Raw genomic sequence first — 26589 nt, forward strand, 5'->3', positions numbered from 1 at the left:
CGCCATGCCCACTATCTGTAAAGAAACCTGTCCATGCTCCCCCTCCTCGAGGAACCGTGCTCAGGAGCAGCTGTCAGGAGCGGGCCACGGTCAGGGCAGGAATGGGGCTGTGGTTGGGGGCCAGCACCAGGAATGGAGCCGTAGCTGGGACTGGGAGCAGGGCTGGGAGCAGAGCTGGGGTCACAGCCAGGGCTGGAAGCCAGGGGCCAAGGACGGGGCTGGCAGCCAGGGGCCGGGGCCCAAGCTGTAGTTGGGTTGGAGTGGAGCTGGGGGCAGGGCTGGGTGGCGTTCCCTCCCTGCCCGCCATGGGGGCTGGCCTGGGCACCACCAAACATTCCTCCATGCCCCTATATGGGGACATTCCCCACAGTCTGGGGACCACTGTTTCAGAGGGTGCTGTGACTGAAAAGCATGTCAGTATATATTTTTCCATTAATCTGAAAGCAAACAGTGTACGAGTATTAAAAATAACAGAGTCCAGAGGGATAGCTCAGTGGTTTGCACATTGACCTGCTAAACCCAGGGTTGTGAGTTCAATCCTTGAGGGGACCATTTAGGTAACTGGGGTAAAAATCTGTCTGAGGTCCTGCTTTGAGCAGAGAGTTGGACCAGATGACCTCCTGAGGTCCCTTCCAACCCTGATATTCTATGATTTTTAAAAGAGTGTCCCACAGTTGTTGCCCATATTTTAAATAAAACAAACAATGAACCCTTTAATTATAGGGCTAACATCGCTGATTGGATGGCTTTTTAATAGACAATAGCTTAAGAGCTTCCAAGACATAGAAATAAAAAGATTAAATAGCTTTATTTGCAGCAGACTACATCTCCTACTGTGATTGCTGGAGTCAAATGAACTCAAGAAACAGTGTTCTCAGACAGAACATCTTAATTTTTCTCCATCTATCTCTGGTACCTATAAGCCCCTCCCCCACATTACTGTAGTGTCTGAATGTCTCCCACTCTTTACCATAACTATCTTCATGGCACTCCTATGAAGTAGAGCAGGGCTATTATCCCCATTGTACAGACTTGAGGCTGGGTGACTGGTACAGGTCACAAAGGAAGTCTGTGGCAAGGTAGAGAATCGAACCTGGATATCTCAAACCTTAGGCTTACAACCCAAACTATTGGTTGAATCAAACTGCCAGGCATTAGTGGCATTAGTTATTTTATTCTGATCATATAATTTTTATAGTTAGCATTGTCTCTCTTTTTCTAGCTACAAATATTGTACAATACATTATTAATTGAGAGCTCCATGGTACAATAGCTAGATGCTCTGAAGACATCAGTTTTACTGACCTAAACATGCTGGATGTTTTAGGCTTGATTCAAGCAAATTAAATCAGCATGCATGTAAATCCATTCCTATTCAGCCAAGTATCTAAATATATGCTTAACATTAAGCATGAACAATGGGACTTAAATCTGTGCTTAAGTGCTTTGCTGAATTAAGGTCTTAAAGAGGACAGTTTTCACTGTTGAAAAGTATTCTCAATCTCATTTTGTTTTAAAAGATAAAGGCTGGGACTGATTAGAACTTGAAAGGGAGTCTACTAAGGAAAATAACAAACAGAAGAAAATGCATATTCCCACTAGGTTGTTTCTTAATAGCCTCAACATAAGTCATTAGTGATTGCGAGAGAAGTATTTTTTTTTAAGTTCAATAAAAAACCCCATCACATAAAGATATAGGAAACCACAGTTTTTGTGGTTTTGATCACACCAATTAATCACAAATTAGAAGGCTAATCCTTCAGCTATTCACTATTCTAGGTTCCTTTTCTAAATTCACTCTCCACTTCATGCTTTGTATTTATTTTTATTCTTCCCAGAATGAATACATTTTCATTTTTGTTATAATTATTATCACAGCAGCAAGCTCACTCTAAGGGCTTATAGTCAATAAACTAACTTTCCAGAAAAAAAAGTATCTTTAGGATTGACAGTTCTTGTGTTTACTCCCAAGCCTAAGTTTGGGTTTAAAAATTTAAAAGAGAGAATGTAATAAATGCAGGCTGGGAGATTATCAGTCTTGTTGGTAAATACAGTATAAATTCAGGATGTTGCATAAATATTTAAACAAAAAATACTTTAATAAACCATTGAGAAGTCAACAGAAAAATCCTGAGGATCAAAGGGATTTCACACACATGCAGTGGGATTCCAGAGCAACACCACTGAATTGGAGTCTGTGTGGAGAACAGGTGACTCCGTCCCCAGATATCCACCATCTGCGGCCAGGCTCACCTAACTTTCCAGAGTGCTGTTTGACTCAGCAGTCTGTGTATCTGCACACTGTGCACCTGTGGACAGATACCTCTCAGGGTTGGTCCACACTAGGGGGGTGGAAATCGATCTTAGATACGCAACTTCAGCTACGTGAATAACGTAGCTGAAGTCGAATATCTAAGATCGGATTACTCACCCGTTCACACCGCGCGGGATCGATGTTCGCGGCTCTCCGTGTCGATTCCGGAACTCCGTTGGGGTTGATGGAGTTCCGGAATCGATATAAGCGCGCTCGGGGATCGATATATCGCGTCTAGATTAGACGCGATATATCGATCCCCGAGCAATCGATTTTAACCCGCCGATACGGCGGGTAGTCTGGACGTGGCCTCTGATGCAGCATTCACAGATGCCTTTGAAAAAACAATGTCCTGCCCAAATTCATCACTATTCTTCATGCTGCAGTAAGAAAAGGAAATGGGACCTCCTGCCTACCTACTCTTGGGAACTCAGAGACATTTAAATTAAGGCACAGACACAACGAAGTCCCAACTCCCTACTTCAAACTGAGCCCCTGAGAAATGGTGCCTTCCTTCCTACCTGAGCACCCCTTAAATTCAACCCTGCTGAAGTTTTTCCACCCTGCATGCAGCTATGTGGAGATGCTTATCTTGTCACAAAGGTGAATATAAGCCTAGGAAAAAAAAGGGTTTGGCTACATTTGGAATTTCAGAGCGCTGCCGCGGCAGCGCTTTGAAGTGTGAGTGTAGTCGGAGCGGCAGCGCTGCGAGAGAGCTCTCCCAGCGCTGCATGTAAACCACATCCCTTATGGGTGTAGCGTTACAGCGCTGTATCTTGCAGCGCTCAGGGGGGTGTTTTTTTCACACCCCTGAGCGCGAAAGTTGCAGCGCTGTAAAGTGAGAGTGTAGTGGCAACTTCAAAGATTACTCTAAATACAGTAGCATCAGTCTAAAGATCTGTCCACAAGTGTAACACTCCTACAGCATTCCACATATATTTTGAATCTTTATATGTGCAACAAGAGAATTGCTAGGTAAATCTCCATTTCACAACGAGAAACAAAACACACAAAAGAGTAATGATAAAGAGGATTCAGAACAGCAACTTCCCTGGCAGAAAGATATATTTTCAAATAGTAAATGATTCATGAATGCTTAAAGCTTTTCACACCTCAAAAGGTTTGCCACATAATTATGTTTAAATCAGTAATATTGTATCTCAGAATATAGTAACAGTTACACTTCTTTCTTATAAATATCCTACCTTTTCAAGTGTCCAAAATGTGCTAAATAGATGCCTGAAGTGGGTATAGATTACAATACTTCATGCCTAAATCTAAAACAAAAAATTCCTAGAACTTCAGTGGTGAATATCAAACATTTTTCCTCTGGTATTTTTTTGGGGACCTTTCTTCAGAAAGCTGCAGAAAAATACACTGAAATGCAGGTTCTATCAATCCTAGCAAAACTAGCAGATCCTTCTTTGCAGGAGATGTCACTGCTCTAAAAAAAGTCTTACTTTCACATTACCTGTACAGTAATCACTACACTTGTTATATGATAGACCTCATAGACTCACAGACTTATAGGTCAGAAGGAACCAATATGATCATCTAGTCTGACCTCCTGCACAAGGCAGGCCACAGAACCCTACCCATCCACTTTTATAACAACCCCTAACCCAGGACTGAGTTATTGAAATCCTCAAAACTGGTTTGAAGACCTCAAACTGCAAAGAATCCACCAGCAAGCGACCCATGCCCCACGCTGCAGAGGAAGGCGAAAAACCTCCAGGGCCCCTGCCAATCCGCCTTGGAGGAAAATTCCTTCCCGACCCCAAATATGGCGATCAGCTAAACCCTGAGCATGTGGGCAAGACTCACCCGCCAGCACCCAAGAAGGAATTCTCTGCAGTAACTCAGTTCCCATCCCATCCAACATCTCCCCGCAAACCACTGAGCAGACTTATCCGGTGATAATCCAAGATCAATTGCCCAAATTAAACTATCCCATCATAACATCCCCTCCATATACTTATCAAGTTTAGTCTTGAAGCCAGATAAGTCTTTTGCCCCCACTACTTCATTCGGAAGGCTGTTCCAAAACTTCACTCCCCTAATGGTTAGAAACCTTCGTCTACTGTCAAGTCTAAACTTCCTAATATCCAGTTTGTACCCATTCGTCCTCGTGCCTACATTAGTACTAAACTTAAATAATTCCTCTCCCTCCCTAATGTTAACCCCCCTGATATATTTATATAGAGCAAGCATATCTCCCCGCAGCCTTCTTTTGGCCAGGCTAAACAAGCCAAGCTCTTAGAGTCTAATTTCATAAGGCAGGTTTTCCATTCCTCGGATCATCCTAGTAGCCCATCTCTGGACCTGTTCCAGTTTGAATTCATCCTTCTTGAACATGGGACACCAGAACTGCACACAATATTCCATATGGGGTCTCACCAGTGCCTTATATAACGGTACTAACACCTCCTTATCCTTGCTGGAAATACCTCGCCTAATGCATCCTAAAATCACATTTGCTTTTTTAACAGCCATATCACATTGGAGGCTCATAGTCATCCTGCTATCGACCAATACCCCAAGGTCCTTCTCCTCCTCCGTCGCTTCCAACTGATGCGTCCCCAACGTATATCTAAAATTCTTATTATTAATCCCTAAGTGCATGACCTTGCACTTTTCACTATTGTATTTCATCCTATTACTCTTACTCCAGTTCACAAGGTGGTCCAGATCTTCCTGAATAGTATCCCTGTCCTTCTCCGTGTTAGCAATACCCCCCAACTTCGTGTCATCCGCAAACTTTATTAGCACATTCCCGTTCTTTGTGCCAAGGTCGGTAATAAAAAGGTTAAATAAGATCGGTCCCAAAACCGATCCTTGAGGGACTCCACTAGTAACCTCCTTCCAGCCTGACATTCACCCTTCAAGACGACCCGCTGGAGTCTCCCCTTTAACCAGTTCCTTATCCACCTTACAACTTTCATATTCATCCCCATCTTTTCCAATTTAACTAACAGTTCCCCATGCGGAACCGTGTCAAACGCCTTACTGAAATCGAGGTAAATTAGATCTACTGCATTTCCTTTATCTAAGTAATCCGTCACCTTCTCAAAGAAGGAGATCAGATTGGTTTGGCACGATCTACCTTTAGTAAACCCATGTTGCAGTTCGTCCCAATTACCATTGACCTCTATGTCCTTGACTACTTTCTCCCTTAAAATTTTTTCCAAGACCTTACACACTACAGATGTCAAGCTAACAGGCCTATAATTACCCAGATCACTTTTCTTCCCTTTCTTAAAAATAGGGACTACGTTAGCAATCCTCGAGTCGTACAGCACAACCCCCGAGTTTATCGATTGCTTAAAAATTCTCGCTAACGGGCTCGCAATTTCACGCACCAGTTCCTTTAATATCCTCGGATGGAGATTGTCCGGGCCCTCCGATTTTGTCCCATCAAGCTGTTCAAGTTTGGCCTCTACCTCAGATGCGGTAATATCCACCTCCATATCCACATTCCCGTTTATCATCCCTCCATCGTCGCTAAACTCCTCACTTGTCTTATTAAAAACTGAGGCAAAGTACTTATTTAGATATTGGGCCATGTCTAGGTTATCCTTAACCTCCATTCCATCCTCAGTGTATAGCAGCCCCACTTCTTCTTTCTTTGTTTTCTTCTTATTTATGTGGCTGTAGAACCTTTTACTATTGGTTTTGATTCCCTTTGCAAGGTCCAGTTCAATGCGGCTTTTAGCCTTCCTCACTTAATCCCTACATGTTCTGACCTCACCATGGTAGCTTCCCTTGCTAATCCCGCCTTTCTTCCACTCCCTGTAAGCTTTCTGCTGAGTTGTGCCATCATTTTAACAAATGTTCCTGGCTCATTTGATACTGCATTGCAATATGTAATCTTAGAGTGGCCGCTCTTCAATTCTCAGAAGGAAACAGTCTTGTACAGCTGCTTACAATGCTTCTTTTAAAATTAAACAGAAGCATACTTGAACAAAGGAAGTAATAAAGATGTTCTAATCTCATGTCTTTCTAATCCATGAAGCATCCAAGATTTCTTCCAACATCAGACTGCGGTTCAGTTTTCACTGGCACTTCATTATCGTCCCTACTAACAACATCTTAGTTACAGGAATTTTCTCACTATGATAATTTTTACGGCCAAAATCTTCTGGCACAAAATCACTCAGGCAGAGTGTAATACCATTGTAAGGCTTGCAACAGCTGTTGTGTTGAGAAGCTATTTTATGTTAATAAAGAACCACTACACGTACTCATAGGTAAAAATCACACTTTTGCATTTATTCTAGTCTAAACAGCTGAAACAGCAACCTGCACCCTATGTAGTTTTGCATCATGAGAAAATCAGCAACTATAAACAAAAGCAAGATAGTGCAACACAGCACATGTTCAGAAGCACCATACTTAAAAAAAAAAAAAAAAAAGTGGCTAAGGCAGCACACAAAAGACATTCAGATACTACAGTGATGGGGCCAAACAAGGACAAAGATGCATTGTCTCACTCTTAAAAAGTGACATTTCTTGTATGGAGGGTTTTGGAAAATTCTGTAGCTGGGCAAGGAATTTTGTAATATTATACATTCTTTCCTTGAAGAAGGACCTCCTAGAACCTATATCATTCCCCACAAAACATGAATTTTCAATGTACAGATGGGAGTGCAGAAAAAAAGAAAAAAGGAAATTCTTCTGCAAGCATGTGGTTGGGTAGGGAAAGAGACGGGAAACAACCAAACATGAGGTGACCTCACAAAAATGAATGAAAAATAATCTCTTTTGATCTATGAATCCATGCTTAACTTGCATCAAATGGAAGAGAGTGAGGGTACGTCTACACTACGGGATTATTCCGATTTTACATAAACTGGTTTTATAAAACAGATTGTATAAAGTCAAGTGCACGCGGCCACACAAAGCACATTAATTCGGTGGTGTGCGTCCATAGTCCGAGACTAGCGTCGATTTCCGGAGCGTTGCACTGTGGGTAACTATTCCATAGCTATCCCATAGTTCCCGCAGCCTCCCCCGCCCCTTAGAATTCTGGGTTGAGAGCCCAGTGGCTGATGGGGCAAAAATCATTGTCGCGGGAGATTCTGGGTAAATGTCGTCAGTCATTCCTTTCTCCGGGAAAGCAACGGCAGACAATCATTTCGTGCCCTTTTTCCCTGGATTGCCCTGGCAGACACCATAGCACGGCAACCATGGAGCCTGTTCAGCTTTTTTTTTTTTTTTTTTTTTTTTTAAACAGTCACCGTATGTGTACTGGATGCCGCGGACAGAGGCGATACTCCAGCGCTACACAGCAGCATTCATTTGCTTTTGCGTGATAGCAGAGATGGTTACCAGTCGTTCTGTACCGTCAGCTGCCAGTGTAATTTGGCAATGAGATGACGGTTATCTGTCCTTCTGTGCTGTCTGCTGCTATCATGGGTGCCCCCTGGCTGACATCGGCCGGGGGCGCAAAAGCAAAACTAGGAATGACTCCCCGAGTCAATCCCTCCTTTATGGTTTCTAAAAATAGAGTCAGTCCTGCCTAAAATATGGGGCAAATGTACTAGAGAAGCAGTGTATCAGAGAGCACACCTGCTCTGTGTCAGATCCCACAGAAATGATGAGCTACTTGCCATTCACGGGAGGTGCCCCTGCAACAACCTCACCCGTTGCTTCCCTCCTCCCCCAACCTTCCTGGGCTACCGTGGCAGTGTCCCCCCCCTTTTGTGTCATGAAGTAATAAAGAATGCAGGAATAAGAAACACTGAGTTTTTAGTGACATAAAATAAGGGGGAGGCAGCCTCCCGGTGCTATGATAGTCCAGGCAGGACATTAAGCAGTGTGGGGGAGAGGAGCCCAGCATCCCACTTCTATGATAGTCCAGGCAGTACAGAATCTTTTCTTTTCACATGAAAGGGAGGGGGCTGATTGAAGCTCAGCCCCCAGTTGCTATGATGAAGACGGTTACCAGCCTTTCTGTACCATCTACTGGGAATGACCGGGAGTCATTCCTATTTTCACCCAGGCGCCCCCGGCCAGCCTCACCTGAAGCCAGCCAGGAGCACTCACGGTTTCATAAGAAGGACGGTTACCAGTTCTACTGCACCGTCTGTCACCACGGAGGGGAGAGGAGCAGATACTGCTCTTCACTGCTGCAGCATTGTGTCTACCACCAGCATTCAGTAAACACAGGGTGACATTGAAAGAAGTCAAGAAACGATTTCTTTCCCTTTTCTTTCACGTGGGCGGGGGAGGGAGTAAATTGTCAAGCTATTCCCTGAACCACGACAGACAATGTGTTTGAACATACAGGCATTGGGAGCTCAGCCAAGAATGCAAATACTTTTGGAAGACTGCTGGGGACTGTGGGATAGCTGGAGTCCTCAGTACCCCCTCCCTCCCTCCATGAGCGTCCGTTTGAGTCTCTGGCTTCCCGTTACGCTTGTCACGCAGCACTGTGTAGCCTGTAGATTTTTTTTTCAAACGCTTTGGCATTTCGTTTTCTGTAACAGAGCTCTGATAGAACAGATTTGTCTCCCCATACAGCAGTCAGATCCAGTATCTCCCGTACAGTCCATGCTGGAGCTCTTTTTGGATTTGGGACTGCACTGCCATCTGTGCTGATCAGAGCTCCACGCTGGGCAAACAGGAAATGAAAATCAAAATTTCGCGGGGCTTTTCCTGTTTATCTGGCCACTGCATCCGAGCTGAGATTGCTGTCCAGAGTGGTCACAGTGGTGTACTGTGGGATACCGCTTGGAGGCCAATACTGTCGATCTGCGGCCACACTATCCCTAATCCGATATGGTAATACCGATTTTAGCGCTACTCCTCTCGTCGGGGAGGAGTACAGAAACCGATTTAAAGAGCCCTTTATATCGCTATAAAGGGCCTCGTAGTGTGGATGGGTACAGCGTTAAATCGGTTTAACGCTGCTAAAATCGGTTTAAACGCGTAGTGTAGACCAGGCCTGACATAAGAAACAGACTAGCAAATCAGGAGTGGTACTTACAGCCTGTAGGAACCGAAAAGACAACAGGGCACTGCTAATTCCCCCATATGAGTGCACATCTTCATAATCTCCCTCCTCCAGCAGGTACTGACGGCCTTTATAGCATTCCTTTTCATAGGCAACCCATCTAAAGTAACCACAAGGAAAGAAAACAATTAGAAGAAAAAGTACAACAGCATCATTTCAAGAATAAAAGGGGAAAAGAAAAAATTTTTTCAGGGCTGAAGTCTGGCAGACAAAAATGGATTTATTTTTTTATAACATTTGGTTTAGATTAGTTCAGCTGTTCAAGTTATTGTAAAAAAAGATAACCCCACACTAGACAGACAGAACAATAACTTTTAAAATATGAAGTTTTCCAGAGAGCTGGTCCATAATGTCTTTGAGTAGTGTCTTTAGGTATTGGCATTTAAGTTTTCTATCAATGTAGTGCTTGTGAAACCCTCCAAACAACATGAAATAATAACTGCAATAAGGTGCATACCATCCAAATCTTTTTAATGAAAGTTAACTTGGAAACCTTGAGGACAATTGTAATGTCATTGCTAGCTACTTCACTGCTGATCTCTCTAGCAGGAACCTTCATTTTTATAGGCTTTTAATGCAATGTTAGATAAAGTGGCAGATCTTGGTGGGGTTGAAGGAACAGTGGGTTGGTTAGTTGTTATACAGAGCTCCTGGGACATGCATCAAGGGCCTGATTCTCTCAGGGCTGTTCTACACTACAGAGTTAGGTTGGCATAACCACATTACTCAGGGTTGTGAAAAATTTTCATGCCTTGTTGTAGCGGGGTTAGCGCCCACTCCGACCCTGGAGGGGTTGGAAAAGCCCTGCAGAGGGCTGAGGCTGGGCAAGGTAAAACCCTGGCTGACTGTGGGAAGTGGCTGCAGCTGGGGCCACGCCCCAAATTAAGTAACTGGGTCTTATAAGAAGGTCAGAGAAGCCAGAAGCAGCAGTCTCTCTCTGACTGGAGTGTGGGGTGCAAGAAGGGTGAGGCAGGGGTTTAGGGAAGGGGATTGGGGTGCAGGAGGGGTATGGCAGGGGCTCAGGGCAGGGAGTTGGGGTGTGGGATGCAGGAAGGGATCAGAGTGCAGGAGGGGTGCAGCAGAGGGTTCAGGGCAGGGGGTTGGGCGTAGGGTGCAGCAAGGGGCTCAAAGCAGGGGGTTCGACTGCAGGAGAGGTTCGGGGGGTGGGCTCTGGCCCGGCGTGCTCTGGGGGCAGGGCAGGCTCCCTGCTTGCCTGCCCACCCTGCCACTCCGGGAAGCAGCTGGAATGTGGGGGGAACAGGGGTGTGTGTTGCTGTTGCTTCAGGCACCGCCCCCAGCAGCTCCCATTGGCTGGGAATAGGGAACTGTGGCCAGTGGGAGCTGCTGGGGGCGGTGCCTGAAGCAATGTCAACACACACCCCTGCGCCTCTCCTCCTCCAGGTTCTGTCCGCTTCCTGGAGCAGCACGGGGGCAGGGCAGGCAGCAGCCTCTCTGCCCCCTGGTGTGCGCCGGATCGGAGCCACTCTAGGTAAATGCTGCAGGAGAGGGAGGCCGTGAGGAGACATAAGCAGAGTGGACATAAGCAGAGTTGTGAGAATTCCCTTGGCACAGGCACAGCAGAAGTAAAGCTGGTCTCTGAGGACCCTCTAACAAACATAGGAGGCAAGAGGAGTCAACACTACAGAGATTTTAGGCATCTTTCTGGCCCAGGGGCTGAGGTAACTTGGACAGTCCCCCAGGGTTATCTAAATTAGAGGTGGCCAACCTGTGACTCCGGAGCCACATGCGGCTCATAGACTCAGAGACTCTAGGACTGGAAGGGACCTCGAGAGGTCATCGAGTCCAGTCCCCTGCCCTCATGGCAGGACCAAACACTGTCTAGACCATCCCTAATAGACATTTATCTAACCTACTCTTAAATATCTCCAGCGATGGAGATTCCACAACTTCCCTAGGCAATCTATTCCAGTGTTTAACCACCCTGACAGTTAGGAACTTTTTCCTAATGTCCAACCTAAATCTCCCTTGCTGCAGTTTAAGCCTATTGCTTCTTGTTCTATCATTGGAGGCTAAGGTGAATAAGTTTTCTCCCTCCTCCTGATGACACCCTTTTAGATACCTGAAAATAACCTGGCGGGCCACATACGGCCCTCAGGCCGCATGTTTGAGACCCCTGTTCTATGCCCACCCAGGTATTGGGCTTGCAGGGGGGCAGCCTGAAGGTGGATAAAGGCAGCCAGTCCAAACCCCTTTGCCTATGATAAGTGGCTGATACTGCAGTCTTCCCCAGTGAACGGGGGCTAGATGGAGACTGGGCAGTAGCCAAAACTGAGGCAAAGTGGGGATAGTGGGTTGGGGGTTCCCCAGGGAGGGGACACCCAGATTGGTGGGGTACTTCCAGGGGGCAGCACCCCAGTTAAAGTGGTACTGGGGTCCAGGGAGGGACACAGGGGCCAGAGGACGGGCGGATGACCGGCCTGCAGAGGGCGCTCTGGAGCTGGAATGAGCTAATTCCTGGAAGTCACCAGCAGGAGGCGCTGCAGGGGTGAGTCCGCACGTCTACACTTGTGCTATGTAATTAAGCCAGCCTAACCTAGTAGTGTCTGCACTGGGGCTTGACAGAAGAATTCTGTCGCCTTAGCTAGCACCTGTCGGAGAAATGAATTTATTGCAGTGATCTGAAAACCCCTTCTTCACTGTATTAAGTATCTACACTCCAACATTGCAGCTGTGCCACAGTAGCATTTTTAATGTAGACATGTCCTCAGTCTCTACATGTTAAGACAATCATTTATATAACCACGGAAAGTATGCTAAAATGCTACCAAATTGGAATGGTAGCTTTTTATACCCAGTTTGCACAACTATAAATAATTATATAATGGGCAGAACAATACAGAATCAATCCCAGGTACATCTACACTAGGAAAAGAAAATGAGTTGTTAACACACCTTTAGCAAATGCATGGATAACCGATACACAGTAAAATCCTAGTGAAGACAAAACACTTTACAGCTTTTACATGAGTTAGTAGATCAAATGGAGGAGTATGGAATCTAAGGTTTACTTCAACGGGTTAACCCACGTGAAAACCACAAACTGCCTTGTCTATATTTTCCTCACTAGGATTTTACTTAGCGTCAGTTACCACGCATTACCTAACACAAGTTAAACACATACCTTTTTTCCTAGTGAAGACAAGGTCTAAGATTTAAAAAAAAAAAGTCAATCCATTCCTTCCCCTGCCCACACGAGATATTATCTATACTATATTTAACTCACCTTAACTGATTGCCAATTACTTTGTTATTTAACACATTTGCATATATTAGTATAGACACTCCACAAATGTTTGTTCCAAGACATAGATGTTTGTGGTTTATCCTAGGACTATTTTTTGAAATCCTGATTGTAATTAGATTACTTATAAAGAGTAATTTGTCATTTATCTATTTACAGTGAACATTAAATACAAAAATAAAATATACTCACACTCCACCAATGACACGTATTGATCCAATTCCCTGGAAATCCTCATCACTTCTAAAGAGTGCTGGGACAGCATCAATGTTTCCAGAAAGCTCTTTGGCCCATCCTCCAAAATCTTTTCTCTCATATATTACTATCTGGAGAATTTGGTTTGAAACAATGTATTCAGTACTTTAACTTTTAGTAAACTTAAATCTGACACATAGTGCAGCATTGTCGAGGAATGCAATTTTTTTCTCAGCAGCTACCATGGTGGAAATTCTGCTCTGTGTCTCCTGAGCCCTCCTGATTGCAGGTTGCTCCATGGTCTGGACAAGCCCTGGTATGATTTTCACAGCCTTAGCAAGCTGTCTAAGCGCTTCTCTACACAGGAAAATTTATCAGTATAGTTGGGCTTTGAAGAGCTGCCTGGGTGCATGAAAATTCTATGGGTTCCTTACCTCTTTCATTGCACGGTTCCTCAGTCTGGATTCACCTGTTCACCCTTCATCAGCGTCACATGCACTGTGTGCTAGAGTAACTCCCTCTATGAGTATGGCTCTGGCCTGCAATTGGCCAGGCTACAGATTGCTTTTTTATTTTTTTAAATAAGTTAACTGGGGCCATATATATGTTTCTGTGGGAAACTGGGTGAGGGAGGGGCAGAGCAAAAGCAAAGAAAAACGTTTCTGGCCTCCCTTCCCACCCTTCAGTTGGACTCCAATCACATACACCCCAATGTGCTCCAGAAGATGGGCCCTCCCAATCATGATTTGACTCTTGCAGAGAAGGGAAGGGGAAAGAGTGTACTTCCTTTCTCTTATTTTTTGAATGTGGTGAAGTAGACATTTGACCTACAGGGATCCTTTGTTCACTGATGACTGTGGATGTGTCAGCCAGGAGAAACTCACTTTAGACTGTAGTTCCTTTAAAATTCTTCTTCATACAACTGACATTCAGTTATCTTGGAAAAAAATCCTGCCACTTTTATGTCTCACAAAGCACATGTAACTCCTGAGCTGTGTAGCGTCACAGAATTTGTTCTTAGGAAGTGGGCAGATGCAGAATGCCTAATCGAATATTCCACAGACAATAGAGAAGAGGTATTTTCCTCACTAAGAAAAGGAAGTAGTCTTAAATCAGGATCTCCCTGTCACAGAATCTTTTATTGGCTGCACGTTTGGTACTTACCTTAACATTCATAGGCATTTGTACCTTTAGTCCACCCTAAGATATAAAATACATACATAAATAATTACATGAAATTTGAAATTATATTTCCATATGTGTATATTTTATAACTCTAGAGGAGTATGCAGTTCTTGCAGCTATACTAGATGATTCCAGTCTGTGTTGAATCTGACATTTAAATACACTGATAATTCACAAAACCAAGGAACACCTATAAAAATGATCTAGAAACACAGAATGTTTTTACAAGCCTCTGAATAAAAAACAAACACCACTTTATACATGTTTGTCTTTACTTGTACTATAGATCCAAGTATTTACTACTTATTTGTCTCTCACTTATATCACTGATCAGATTAAAAAAAACTTAAAGTAACTTTTAAAACTGTACGACATTTATTACAAGTTTTCTTAAAGCAGTAGGGATTGTATACCAAAAAGTTATTTACATCAAAACTTATTTCACCAGAACACAGGCTGATGGGTAAAATCCCAGGAATGAGAACAATGTAAGCCATCTATGAAGTGAGGCACAACATCGCATATGAATAACAATGTTCCAATACTGGAAATGATAGTCAAGGATTGTTGTAATCCTTCAACATATTTGCAGAACAAGGGAGAGATTTTCAAAAGCACAAATGGAAGGCAGGTGCACAACTCACACTGACTTTCAGTGGGAGCTGGGCATGTAACTGTCCCTTGTAGTTTTGAAAATCTCCCTTTGGAACCTTTATGTACACATTAAAGTTACATGCCATTGTATCTGTATCCATCTCTTTCCATGCTTATATCCACAAGTTGTCCATCAAAGGAGTATTAGGCTGCGTGTGTATCAAGATTGCTATGCAATGCGTAGTCACAGGAAGATTACCAGGCAGTTTGATTAGTTATTATTTCTTCTGACCTGGCACCTGCAGCAGACTCTAGCTGCACGAGTATGCAAAGGTTTTCTGAAGAACCTTTTATAACCAGTTGTTGGTTCCAACAGAAAATGCACAATCTTAAACGCACAATTTTTGGGTCTTATTTAAAGAGAGACTTAATCCACATCATCTTGACACAAGTTTTTCTTTTACTAAGATGTCCTACTGCACTGAGGAACCCGGTGCTCCTTTCTGACTTGAACATTCCCAAAGCTCTGGAAGTTTGCATTGAAAAGAAAAGAAGAAGATTATACCTTTACAGAAATTTGCTCTTACAATCTGCACTATCACTGTGTTGCAACAACACAGTTCACCACCACAACACCCAAACTGCAGATGGACCAAAAACCCAGAACTGGATCCAATTTTTGTATCTATAATAGACCATACCCACAGTCTATATCCAAAAACTCCTAAACATGGGGAATATGAAATCCCAATTTTAACTTTCCCAAATCTTGGACTGTTCTGATTTGACCCACTTGAGAGAGGTATGAGCTGCAAACATGCACCTATCTCTTCTCCCAGTGCCAAGTAATACAGCCTTAGACTTATTTGAGAGCTCTAAATGTACAGAGGTGGTAGCGCTGCAACTTTTCAGATGAATGGCAAATGCATTGTAATACACCACTGCCTGACATGTATGTTACATATGCAAAAATCTCTAAAAAACTGTAAAGCGAATATTCAACTCAAAGTTATCCTTAGACCAAATCATTAAATGGGGTGCATCATTCAGAGAATCGCAACAACCTCACCATTTTTAGGGGACGCAGAGATTTCACATCTGCTGCAGAAATTTCAGATGGTGAGTTGCCTTCTTCCAAAACTAACACATCTCCTTTGTAATTAGGGTCTGAATAGGCAAGCCATCTATAGCAATGAGGAAAAAAAATGACTTGTTTAAAACAAATATGTTAAGAGCGTACATTCTTTTCTTGATTGTATCCATCAGGGCTAGACAATATGCACCAGATACATAAAGTATCTTAAATACAAAATACATTTAAACATTAGGATTTTGAATGTATTGCTACAATCTTAGAAAATTAATTTAAAATTCCTTTAATGTCTAACCCAGAAGAAATAAGACAAGAAAACATTGGTCACTTATCATAAAAGGCCATCTTGTTACACTGTGAATAAGCAAAACCTAAAGATTACTACTGATGACTACAAATATCTGGAGACCAACACTGGCATCAAAATTTATCATGAACTGATGATTCAAAATAAGATAGAAATCTTTGCATTGACTCCACTGGGCTTTGCATCAGACTTATTAGAATATGTTCATTCACTACATTTATTTGAAAACTAGGAGCTCATATTTTGACATTAAGATCTTTGAAGCATGGCTCTCTCCTTCAGACTCTCATGTCAAAAGGAAGTATGTGTGTAAGGGTGAGGTGGGGAAAGACTAGGTGGGTTATAGTGGGTGGGATAGGAGACTAGTGGATAGTGATGGAGAATGGAGGTGGGGGCTTATATGCATGTGGAGTATCAAGTGCTTAAAACTTGTTATCTAGAAAATCGTAAGCAATTAAAAATTACTGTAGGTAAGACACTTGTCTCCTTTCCTTTCCTCATAGCTTTAAAACTCATTTTCTAATTTTTTTCCAAACTTCAAAAGAATATTCTGCCTGGGGATCAGAAGTTGCATGTGAACCTCAGGGAAGCTAGATTCATAATGAGAAGCTAGCTTCAACCCCAATCATGGAATGACTCCTGTCACTCCATAATGATTCTGGAAAGGAGGAAAACATCTCACTCTAGAACAAAAGGACCGGGAAGTTCTGTGCACCTGCCTGACAAACATATTCCCTCTGCTAAACACACGAAGTACTGGACTGGTGACGGAGTCTGGATTTGGATCATTCTGCATAGCCCTTCTGACTAGGGCACAGTTGCTGCTTCAGGAGTGCTTAATTGAGGCAATATTTATTTTCTGGAATTCAATCACACTGTTGTGCTTTTAACAGTGTGGTTGGGTAAAAGGACACTACTGGTCTCTAGTGAACAAGAAGCTGACTTTATCTGAGCTTCCTCCTCTACTTATACAGGTGCTCAAGGAAAGGTGTACAAGACTGGTTGATAGGGAAACAGAGGGAGAATGCCTTTGAGAGAGTCAGGCTGCACACCAAGGAATCATAGAACTGGGCTGAAACAAACTAGGGATTTACGTTAAAACTTATTTTTATAAATATAATGCCCTAAGAAAAATCCTTTTTGACTGCAAGTGTTTTTTGCTGTTATGTCATTCCACCAGCTTACAAACTACTAGTAAAGAATACTTACACTCCTGACTTGACAATTATGTAAAAGGTGCTTTTAACCTCCAGTTCTTCTAAATTGGCAACTGCATTCTGTATGCAGACAGGAAACCCCTCTGTTCCAGCTTGTGGGCAAAACTCTATTTCTGGAATGCTGCAATCCTGCAGAAACAAATCAGACTGTAAAGGTTAACTACATTTGGAAAGTTTGCCAGTACTGATAGAAATACAAGTCCTTCCTTTTAAAGCTATGTTTATTTCAATTTTTTTTTAACACAATAACTCTGGGTTCTACAGAACAGTACAACTTTTTAAAAATTAAGGCTGGAATTTTCAGAGTCCTAAAGAAGTTAGGCCTCCAACTTCCACTGACTTTCCATGGGAGTTTAGCATCTAAATCTTGTGGGCTCCTTTGAAAATCTCAGCCTAAATATGCTTTTATTAAATCATATTTACCAAGAGAAGAAGCTATTTATATATAAATATATTTTCTGACTTCTTGGATTTTTCACAACTTTATGATGAAAACATTGAAGTCAACTGGTTGTGATATTACACTATTTTCTTTTTACTACATTTTGATTCAGTGGTGCTTTCTAATTTTCTATAATAAGTATTCATTAAAGAATAGCATACACATATTCATGGCTCCTTTTCAGTATCATCATAAATTAGGTAATTATGGCTGTGTGTAGAGTTACATTAAATATGTCTAAAAAATACATTAACTGCACAATTTAGAATCAGGCATGCTTGTTGATGAGCAGTTTAATGCTTAGTGTATAATAATTTAAATCAATAAAGGAAAAAAGATTCCAGATTTAATATTACATACAAACCCAGATCCCAATTCAGGAAAGAATTTAAGCACATGGTTATGTCCATCTTTATTTCAGGAAGGGCACCTATTTAAGCATAAGTAACTCTTGGATTTCACTGGAATTGAAAGGTGTACTATAAGGATGCTTCCCTGGAACAAGGCCTCAATTATAACTACCTCCGAAATTTATTTAGGACTGCCTGTAATTAAGTTTTGCAATGCATATGACTTATGCCCTCAAATTGTGTAAATTCAATTTTATGTTACTTTAAATAAAAGGGCAGCATTCCAGAGAAAGGCAAAGAAAGTGAAAGCCAAAACAAATGTTTCCAGTGCCAAGTAGCTCCATAATGCTTTTTCTTTATATAGTACATGTTAAGATGGGGGCACTAGGATTTTATCATTGGAGCTCCTATCCATTAGCCTATCAGTTCTGGAGAAGAGCTTGCCAAGTCTCACAGTTCTTCCCAAGAAATGTGCAGAAACTGTCTTTAACTATGGTAATTTCAACAGGCATGTAAAATGTAGCACCAGTGGTGTTTTTATTTTTTTAAAAAACAGCTTTTGACACACCACAGCTCAATGTAAGGTTTCCTTTTAAGACCTGATTCAGCAAAGCAGTCTGAAGTGAAAGGGAGTTAACTACTGTTAGAATACAGATATTCAGGCCTGACTGTATAGGCCTATACTTTAAGAACTTAGGTATACTTTTATCACTTAGCTAGTTACTGGAGTATAAAAACAAAGAATCAAAATCACATAGGCCTTTTCCCAGTAGGATATCTGAGGCCTTGTTCTTAAGCTAAGGCCTTTGGCTAAGCAGCAGGGGCAGTGATAAACTGGGAAGTGTACAGTCACATCCTCACATTCCAAATCAGTCACACTGAAATAAGGTGGTATTAGGCTGTTAGGAAGATGATCCTGTCCATCACCACCAGATAAAGAAACAGATCTTAAGATGGTTAATGAAAGCTTAGTTTAATAGCATCCTATCTCATAGAACTGGAAGGGATCCTGAAAGGTCATTTAGTTGAACCCCCTGCCTTCACTAGCAGGAACAAGTACTGATTTTTTGCCCCAGATCCCTAAGTGGCCCCCTCAAGGATTGAACTCACAAGTGTGGGTTTAGCAGGCCAATGCTCAAACCACTGAGCTGCCTGCCCCCCATCCTGTCTGGCAAAAAATCACTTATCAATGGTTGTGGTTGTGAAACCCTCATTTCTGTAGTGTTTTATCTTTATGGCTCCCACTTTTCTATTGTTAATCTGTCTGGTTCTCTAATTGTTTCTGTCTGCTGTATAACTAATTTTGCTAGGTGTAAGTTAATTAGGGTAGTGGGATATAATTGGTTAGAGAATTACAGTATGCTAAAATTTGTTAGGACTGGTTAGTTAAATTTCAGTAAAATGATTGGTTAAGGTATAGCTGAGAATATTACTATATAAACTGGCATCAAACAGGAAGTGGAGGGCAAATTGGAATCATCCTTGCTAAGGGGGTGGGGGGGAGAGGGAATGGGAATAGGGAACGGGGAACGTGGACATAAGCAGAGTGGTGAGAATTCCCTTGGCACAGGCACAGCAGAAGTAAAGCTGGTCTCTGAGGACCCTCTAACAAACATAGGAGGCAAGAGGAGTCAACACTACAGAGATTTTAGGCATCTTTCTGGCCCAGGGGCTGAGGTAACTTGGACAGTCCCCCAGGGTTATCTAAATTAGAGGTGGCCAACCTGTGACTCCGGAGCCACATGCGGCTCATAGACTCATACTCTAGGACTGGAAGGGACCTCGAGAGGTCATCGAGTCCAGTCCCCTGCCCTCATGGCAGGACCAAATACTGTCTAGACCATCCCTAATAGACATTTATCTAACCTACTCTTAAATATCTCCAGAGATGGAGATTCCACAACTTCCCTAGGCAATCTATTCCAGTGTTTAACTACCCTGACAGTTAGGAACTTTTTCCTAATGTCCAACCTAAATCTCCCTTGCTGCAGTTTAAGCCCATTGCTTCTTGTTCTATCACTGGAGGCTAAGGTGAATAAGTTTTCTCCCTCCTCCTGATGACACCCTTTTAGATACCTGAAAACTGCTATCATATCCCCTCTCAGTCTTCTCTTTTCCAAACTAAACAAACCCAATTCCTTCAGCCTGCCTTTGTAGGTCATGTTCTCAAGACCTTTAATCATTCTTGTTGCTCTTCTCTGGACCCTCTCCAATTTCTCCACATCTTTCTTGAAATGCGGTGCCCAGAACTGGACACAATACTCCAGTTGAGGCCTAACCAGCGCAGAGTAAAGCGGAAGAATGACTTCTCGTGTCTTGTTTACAACACACCTGTTAATGCATCCCAGAATCATGTTTGCTTTTTTTGCAACAGTATCACACTGTTGACTCATATTAAGCTTGTGGTCTACTATGACCCCTAGATCTCTCTCTGCCATACTCCTTCCTAGACAGTCTCTTCCAATTCTGTATGTGTGAAACTGATTGTTCCTTCCTAGGTGGAGCACTTTGCATTTATCTTTATTGAACTTCATCCTGTTTACCTCAGACCATTTCTCCAATTTGTCCAGATCATTTTGAATTTTGAACCTGTCCTCCAAAGCAGTTGCAATCCCTCCCAGTTTGGTATCGTCCGCAAACTTAATAAGCGTACTTTCTATGCCAACATCTAAATCGTTGATGAAGATATTGAACAGAGCTGGTCCCAAAACAGACCCCTGCGGAACCCCACTTGTTATACCTTTCCAGCAGGATTGGGAGCCATTAACAACTACTCTCTGAGTACGGTTATCCAGCCAGTTATGCACCCACCTTATAGTAGCCCCATCTAAATTGTACTTTCCTAGTTTATCTATAAGAATATCATGCAAGACCATATCAAATGCCTTACTAAAGTCTAGGTATATCACATCCACCGCTTCTCCCTTATCCACAAGGCTCGTTATCCTATCAAAGAACGCTATCAGATTAGTTTGACACGATTTGTTCTTTACAAATCCATGCTGGCTATTCCCTATCACCTTACCACCTTCCAAGTGTTTGCAGATGATTTCTTTGATTACCTGCTCCATTATCTTCCCTGGCACAGAAGTTAAACTAACTGGTCTGTAGTTTCCTGGGTTGTTTTTATTTCCCTTTTTATAGATGGGCACTATATTTGCCCCCTTCCAGTCTTCTGGAATCTCCCCCATCTCCCATGATTTCCCAAAGATAATAGCTAGAGGCTCAGATACCTCTTCTATTAACTCCTTGAGTATTCTAGGATGCATTTCATCAGGCCCTGGTGACTTGCAGGCATCTAACTTTTCTAAGTGATTTTTTACTTGCTCTTTTTTTATTTTATCTTCTAAACCTACCCTCTTCCCGTAAGCATTCAGTATACTAGACATTCCTTCAGACTTCTCAGTGAAGACCGAAACAAAGAAGTCATTAAGCAACTCTGCCATTTCCAAGTCTCCCGTTACTGTTTCCCCCTCCTCATTGAGCAGTGGGCCTACCCTGTCCTTAGTCTTCCTCTTGCTTCTAATGTATTGATAAAAAGTCTTCTTGTTTCCCTTTATTCCCATATCTAGTTTGAGTTCATTCTGTGCCTTTGCTTTTCTAATCTTGCCTCTACATTCCTGTGTTATTTGCCTATATTCAGCCTTCGTGATCTGACCAAGTTTCCATTTTTTATATGACGCCTTTTTATTTTGTAGGTCATGCAAGATCTCAAGGGTAAGCCAAGGTGGTCTTTTGCCACATTTTCTATCTTTCCTAACCATCGGAATAACTTGCTTTTGGGCCCTTAAGAGTGTCCCTTTGAAAAACTGCCAACTTTCCTCAGTTGTTTTTCCACTCAGTCTTAATTCCCATGGGACCTTACCTATCAGGCTCTCTGAGCTTACCAAAATCCGCCTTCCTGAAATCCATTGTCTCTATTCTGCTGTACTCCCTTCTACCCTTCCTTAGAATTGAAAATTCTATGATTTCATGATCACTTTCACCCAAGCTTCCTTCTACTTTCAAATTCTCAGCAAGTTCCTCCCTATTTGTTAAAATCAAGTCTAGAACAGCTTCCCCCCAGTAGCTTTTTCAACTTTCTGAAATAAAAAGTTGTCTGCTATGCAGTCCAGGAACTTATTGGATAGTCTGTGCCCCGCGGTGTTATTTTCCCAGCATATATCTGGATAGTTGAAGTCCCCCATCACCACCAAATCTTGGGCTTTGGATGATTTTGCTAGTTGTTTGAAAAAAGCCTCATCCACCTCTTCCACCTGATTAGGTGGCCTGTAGTAGACTCCCAGCACGACATCACCTGTGTTTTTTTACCCCTTTTAGCCTAACCCAGAGACTCTCAACACTTCCGCCTCCTATGTCCATCTCCACCTCAGTCCAAGTGTGTACATTTTTAATATATAAGGCAACACCTCCTCCCTTTTTCCCGTCTATCCTTCCTGAGCAAACTATACCCATCCACACCAACATTCCAGTCGTGTGTATTATCCCACCAAGTTTCAGTAATGCCAATAATGTCATAGTTGTATTTATTTATTAGCACTTCCAGTTCCTCCTGCTTATTACCCATACTTCTTGCATTTGTACATAGGCATCTAAGATACTGGTTTGATCTTGCCTCCCAGTTTTGCCCTGACCCTCCTTCCTCTCTGCCATTATAGCCCATGCTCCCTCCTGTTTCCAACCCATCTCCCAGGTCTTGTTCCCCACTTACCTGTGCGCTTTGCTCACCTGTCCCCTCTTTAGAAGTTAATATGCAGCTCCTTGTACAGGCATCAACTCTGGGGCTGGAGCTACAGGTGCCAACTTTCCAATGTGGCGGGGGGGGGGGGTGCTCACTGCTTAACCCCTGGCTCTGCCACAGGCCCTGCCCTCCCCTTTCCACTCCCTCCCCTGAGCCTGCAGTGCCCTTGTCCCGTCCCCATTCCCCTTCCCTCCCCAGCCTCCAGCATGCTATGAAACAGCTGATTGGGAGGTGTGGGGATGTAGGAGGAGGTGTTGATTGGTGGGGCTGCTGGCGGATAGGAGGCACTGGGGGCAGGGGGGAGCTGATGGAGGCTGCTGACGTGTTACTGTGGCTCTTTGGCAATGTACATTGGTAAATTCTGGCTCCTTCTCAGGCCCAGGTTGGCACCCTTGATCTAAATTATGTCAGGGACTGTTCCAGCCTCCAGAGAAGCCTAGGATCAGGATGTATGTCAATTGTATAGCACAGAACCTCACCCCAGGATTGGAAGGCTCTGAACAGGTTCCACTGAAGCAGTAACAAATTATCAAAAATAAAAAGAAGTCTCTCTTGCTGGTGCACAAAGTTATTTTGACAGTTATTGGACTGTCAGCAATGAAGTAATAATTCTGGTAAAATTATTTCAGAGAAATGTTAAGTCACTTTCCCCAAGAGGCCCACAGTACAGTAACATAATATATTAGCAATGCTCTCACACAAGATCACATTTCCTTTGTATTGTACCTAGCAAACAATGCACAGTAGTTGTTCTCAGCAACAAAAATTGCAACACGATGCTTTTGTATCAGAAGATCAAAACCAGAAAGATACAGTAGAAAATTGCAGTACAATACTACCTTATAGAAAATCGCTAAAGAAATGCTAATGCCTCTGGTTCTAAACATACAGCTGAGCAGGTAAAAAAGTCCAATTTGAAGTTCACATGAGTATGTGCATGTGATACAGCCACAATGAAGAGGGACTTTCTGAGGCTCATGTTTTCTGATATAATCTGTATAGTTTGTAATCCAATCTAATCCAGGCTTTCAAAGCTTGTATGTTTGTGGTTTTCCTAATGAATTAGGCAGTAACTGCTTAAGGTACAAGAAAACATCTCTCTCTTTCCTTCCTTCCTCTCCTCCTTACATATATATCATATACTGTTTACACATTTATGACTTTAGCCTATACAACATGCACCTAAATTCTGGAATCAAACAATTCAGTTTTTGTTAAGAAAATTAGAACTTTCTATCATAAAATTCTAGAGAGAATTATGCCAATAATTCTTTTCGGCAAGCACAATACAGTGATTACACGGCGAAAAAGGTGGAAATATAAGGTACTTTTAACTGCACAGACACAGTATCTCATATGTATCAACTGTTTTGTTTCAGTTTACCTAAGGAGCATCATTCTAAAGCTGATGCTTGGAATGAGTCTATATGCTTCTTCTTATTCTTTTGGAAATGCTTCCAGATTTGTTTTAATTTTAGTAATCATCAAAAGTGCCCCGCTGACAGCACTAAAGACTGGAATAATATAGTTCTTCACCAAGTAGGTGAATCACAAGCAGGGGCAGTGCAAGCTCTCTAATTTTGCTTTAGTATCCATTCAGCCTGACTAGGAGGCCCACAAACTTGAACTCTCTACTAACTGTGACTTTTTTTTGCGAATTGCACTGAGTATACTAACTCATTCAACACAGTGTTACATAGTAACTTGTGGTCATGACCAAAAGCAATTAACATATCAATTTTTAAAGGAAATAAAATTTTTGAGCAAACGATATGTAATTTTATAACTATATATATAGTTTTAAATTAGATTAGGGATCAGATTTTTAAAGGTCATTTAGGCCTTGCTGTGCTCAGTGTTGCAGTGCATAACTGATTTAGGAGCCTATATCTCATTTTCAAAAGGTCTGTAGGCACTTCGCAGCCTAAATCTCATTATAAGTCAATGGAAGTAGGCTCCTAAGGACCCAAATCACTTAGGAAAATGAGATTTAGGCTCCTAATAAGTTAGACATTGCAAAACTCATCTCAGCAATACATAAATATCTTTAAAAATCTAGGCCTAAGTTACAAACTATGCCCTGATTTACACCCACTGGATGAAATTCTGTGCTGTGGTAAAGGTCCTCTAGAAGACAAACAAGTTTCATCTACTTATTTGGGGGATGAAGTTAGCCCACTGATGTCAGAGCAAGGTAAAGGTTAGCCTGAGGTGTTATTGTACAAGATACATATTACGCCTTTCCAAATACACATCCATACTGTACCACATCTTATATATTTTAAACATGTGGACTTTAGATCAGTAAATATTTGTCCTGAGATGATCACATCTGCCTGAACAAACTGATTTAGAGAGCAGCATTACTTACTGTAACTTCAGTAAGACTTTTAATGAAACCAGTTTTTACCAAACAAAATCCCCCAAAAGTGATCATTTGGAGGTTAAGAACCAGTATCTCCAATCTGAACCTTTTCAAATTTCAGATATGTGGATGCAAATCCATCACTACACTTGGTTTCGGTCAGATACGAAACTGAAAAATAGGTTTTTTCCAAATGTATGGTCATATGGAACCAAAATCCTGCAAGAACCATTATTTTACTGAGATGTCAGGTCAGAATCGTAGAAATCTTACATGAACAGCTCATCCTGGTGAAATTTGTATCATTTGGGGCTGATATCCCACAATAAGCTTGGAATATTTCAACACATTATACCTAAAAATCTAGCTATTATGACAAGTTTGAAGCTGAAGCAGTCTAAACCAAATCTGGGTCTGACCACCACACCTCCTTGAATCCTCTCTAATTTCTTTTTATATAAATCTGATAGACCCAAAATAATCTCGAGATATTTCACTTTGTTACTGTAAAAATAATGTTTATTTCTGGAAAATATTATAGTTTGCTACTTAATAAACTGAAACTTAGTAAAGGGCACATCCTTGTGCAAATGCAAAATTATTTCCAAATATAAACAGGTGGGTGTGACGTTCCACTTCATATGATTTTATGAAAATATGCTAATGAGTGTGAATATAATGTAACTGGAATATGCTTCATGCAAAAGGCCTCTTGTAAATTATCATTACAAAGCTTATAATCTACTGAGTGTGTTCATCCTATTTGTATGAATGTATCATTCTTGTATCTGAAACTAGAAATATGAAATATAACTCGAGGTACTTTTGTAATTATGTAAATTGTGGGCCATTAATGGTGGTTTGGAATCTTGATGGCTCCCATTAACCTGGACAACCTGACTGTAGATGGCTCTGTTTACTTGCAAGCCTTCCTGTGAGTCAGGCCAGGAAGAACGAAGGCTTGGGGTCTCACAGGACATGTGATCATGCATGTCATCTGGTACTGTAATCCATCTTAAACCTGGTGCTTTTCCATTTAGAAGGAGGGGTGGGGACCCAGAGAGACAAAAGATTCCCCGCCCTGTGCCAAAGCTATAAAAGGGTGTGGAACAGAACAAAGGGGGCTGGAAAAAGGACTGTACTAGGGGAAAGGATTGGGCCCAGACTAGAAAGGAGTCTAGTCTGTGAAAGAAGCGTATTGGAACATCTCTGAGGGTGAGATTTATCTGTAATCAGTTTCTTAATGTATTAGGCTTACACTTGCATGTTTTTGTTTTATTTTGCTTGGTAACTTACTTTGTTTTGTCTGTTATTACTTGAAACCAGTTAAATCCTATTTTTTATATTTAATAAAATCACTTTTGCTTATTATTGAACCCAGAGTAAGTAATTAATTCCTGGGGGAGCAAACAGCTGTGGATCTCTTTCTATAAGTGTTATAGAGGGTGGACAATTTATGAGTTTACCCTGTATAAGCTTTATACAGAGTAAAACAGATTTATTTGGGGT

The 26589-nt window shown here is 42.0% G+C and overlaps 1 protein-coding gene across 4 annotated transcripts in view; it reads right to left on the minus strand.

The window, feature by feature from the left end:
* CRYBG3 (crystallin beta-gamma domain containing 3) overlaps window positions 1–26589 on the minus strand; it is a 142598-nt gene that overhangs the window by 41750 nt on the left and 74259 nt on the right. For 2 of the 4 annotated variants that reach the window (XM_030581399.1, XM_030581408.1), the window contains 5 exons: window positions 17175–17311; window positions 15635–15749; window positions 13951–13986; window positions 12784–12917; window positions 9303–9429 (listed from right to left, as the gene is read on the minus strand). In XM_030581399.1, coding sequence (XP_030437259.1) covers window positions 9303–9429; window positions 12784–12917; window positions 13951–13986; window positions 15635–15749; window positions 17175–17311 — 549 coding nt within the window. Of the gene's footprint in view, window positions 1–9302; window positions 9430–12783; window positions 12918–13950; window positions 13987–14980; window positions 15092–15634; window positions 15750–17174; window positions 17312–26589 lie in introns of those variants that run through there. The other 2 variants (XM_030581426.1, XM_030581417.1) reach the window with 2 other exon arrangements.

Source organism: Gopherus evgoodei, chromosome 1 (genome assembly GCF_007399415.2).
Source record: "Gopherus evgoodei ecotype Sinaloan lineage chromosome 1, rGopEvg1_v1.p, whole genome shotgun sequence".
Taxonomy (NCBI): domain Eukaryota; kingdom Metazoa; phylum Chordata; order Testudines; family Testudinidae; genus Gopherus; species Gopherus evgoodei.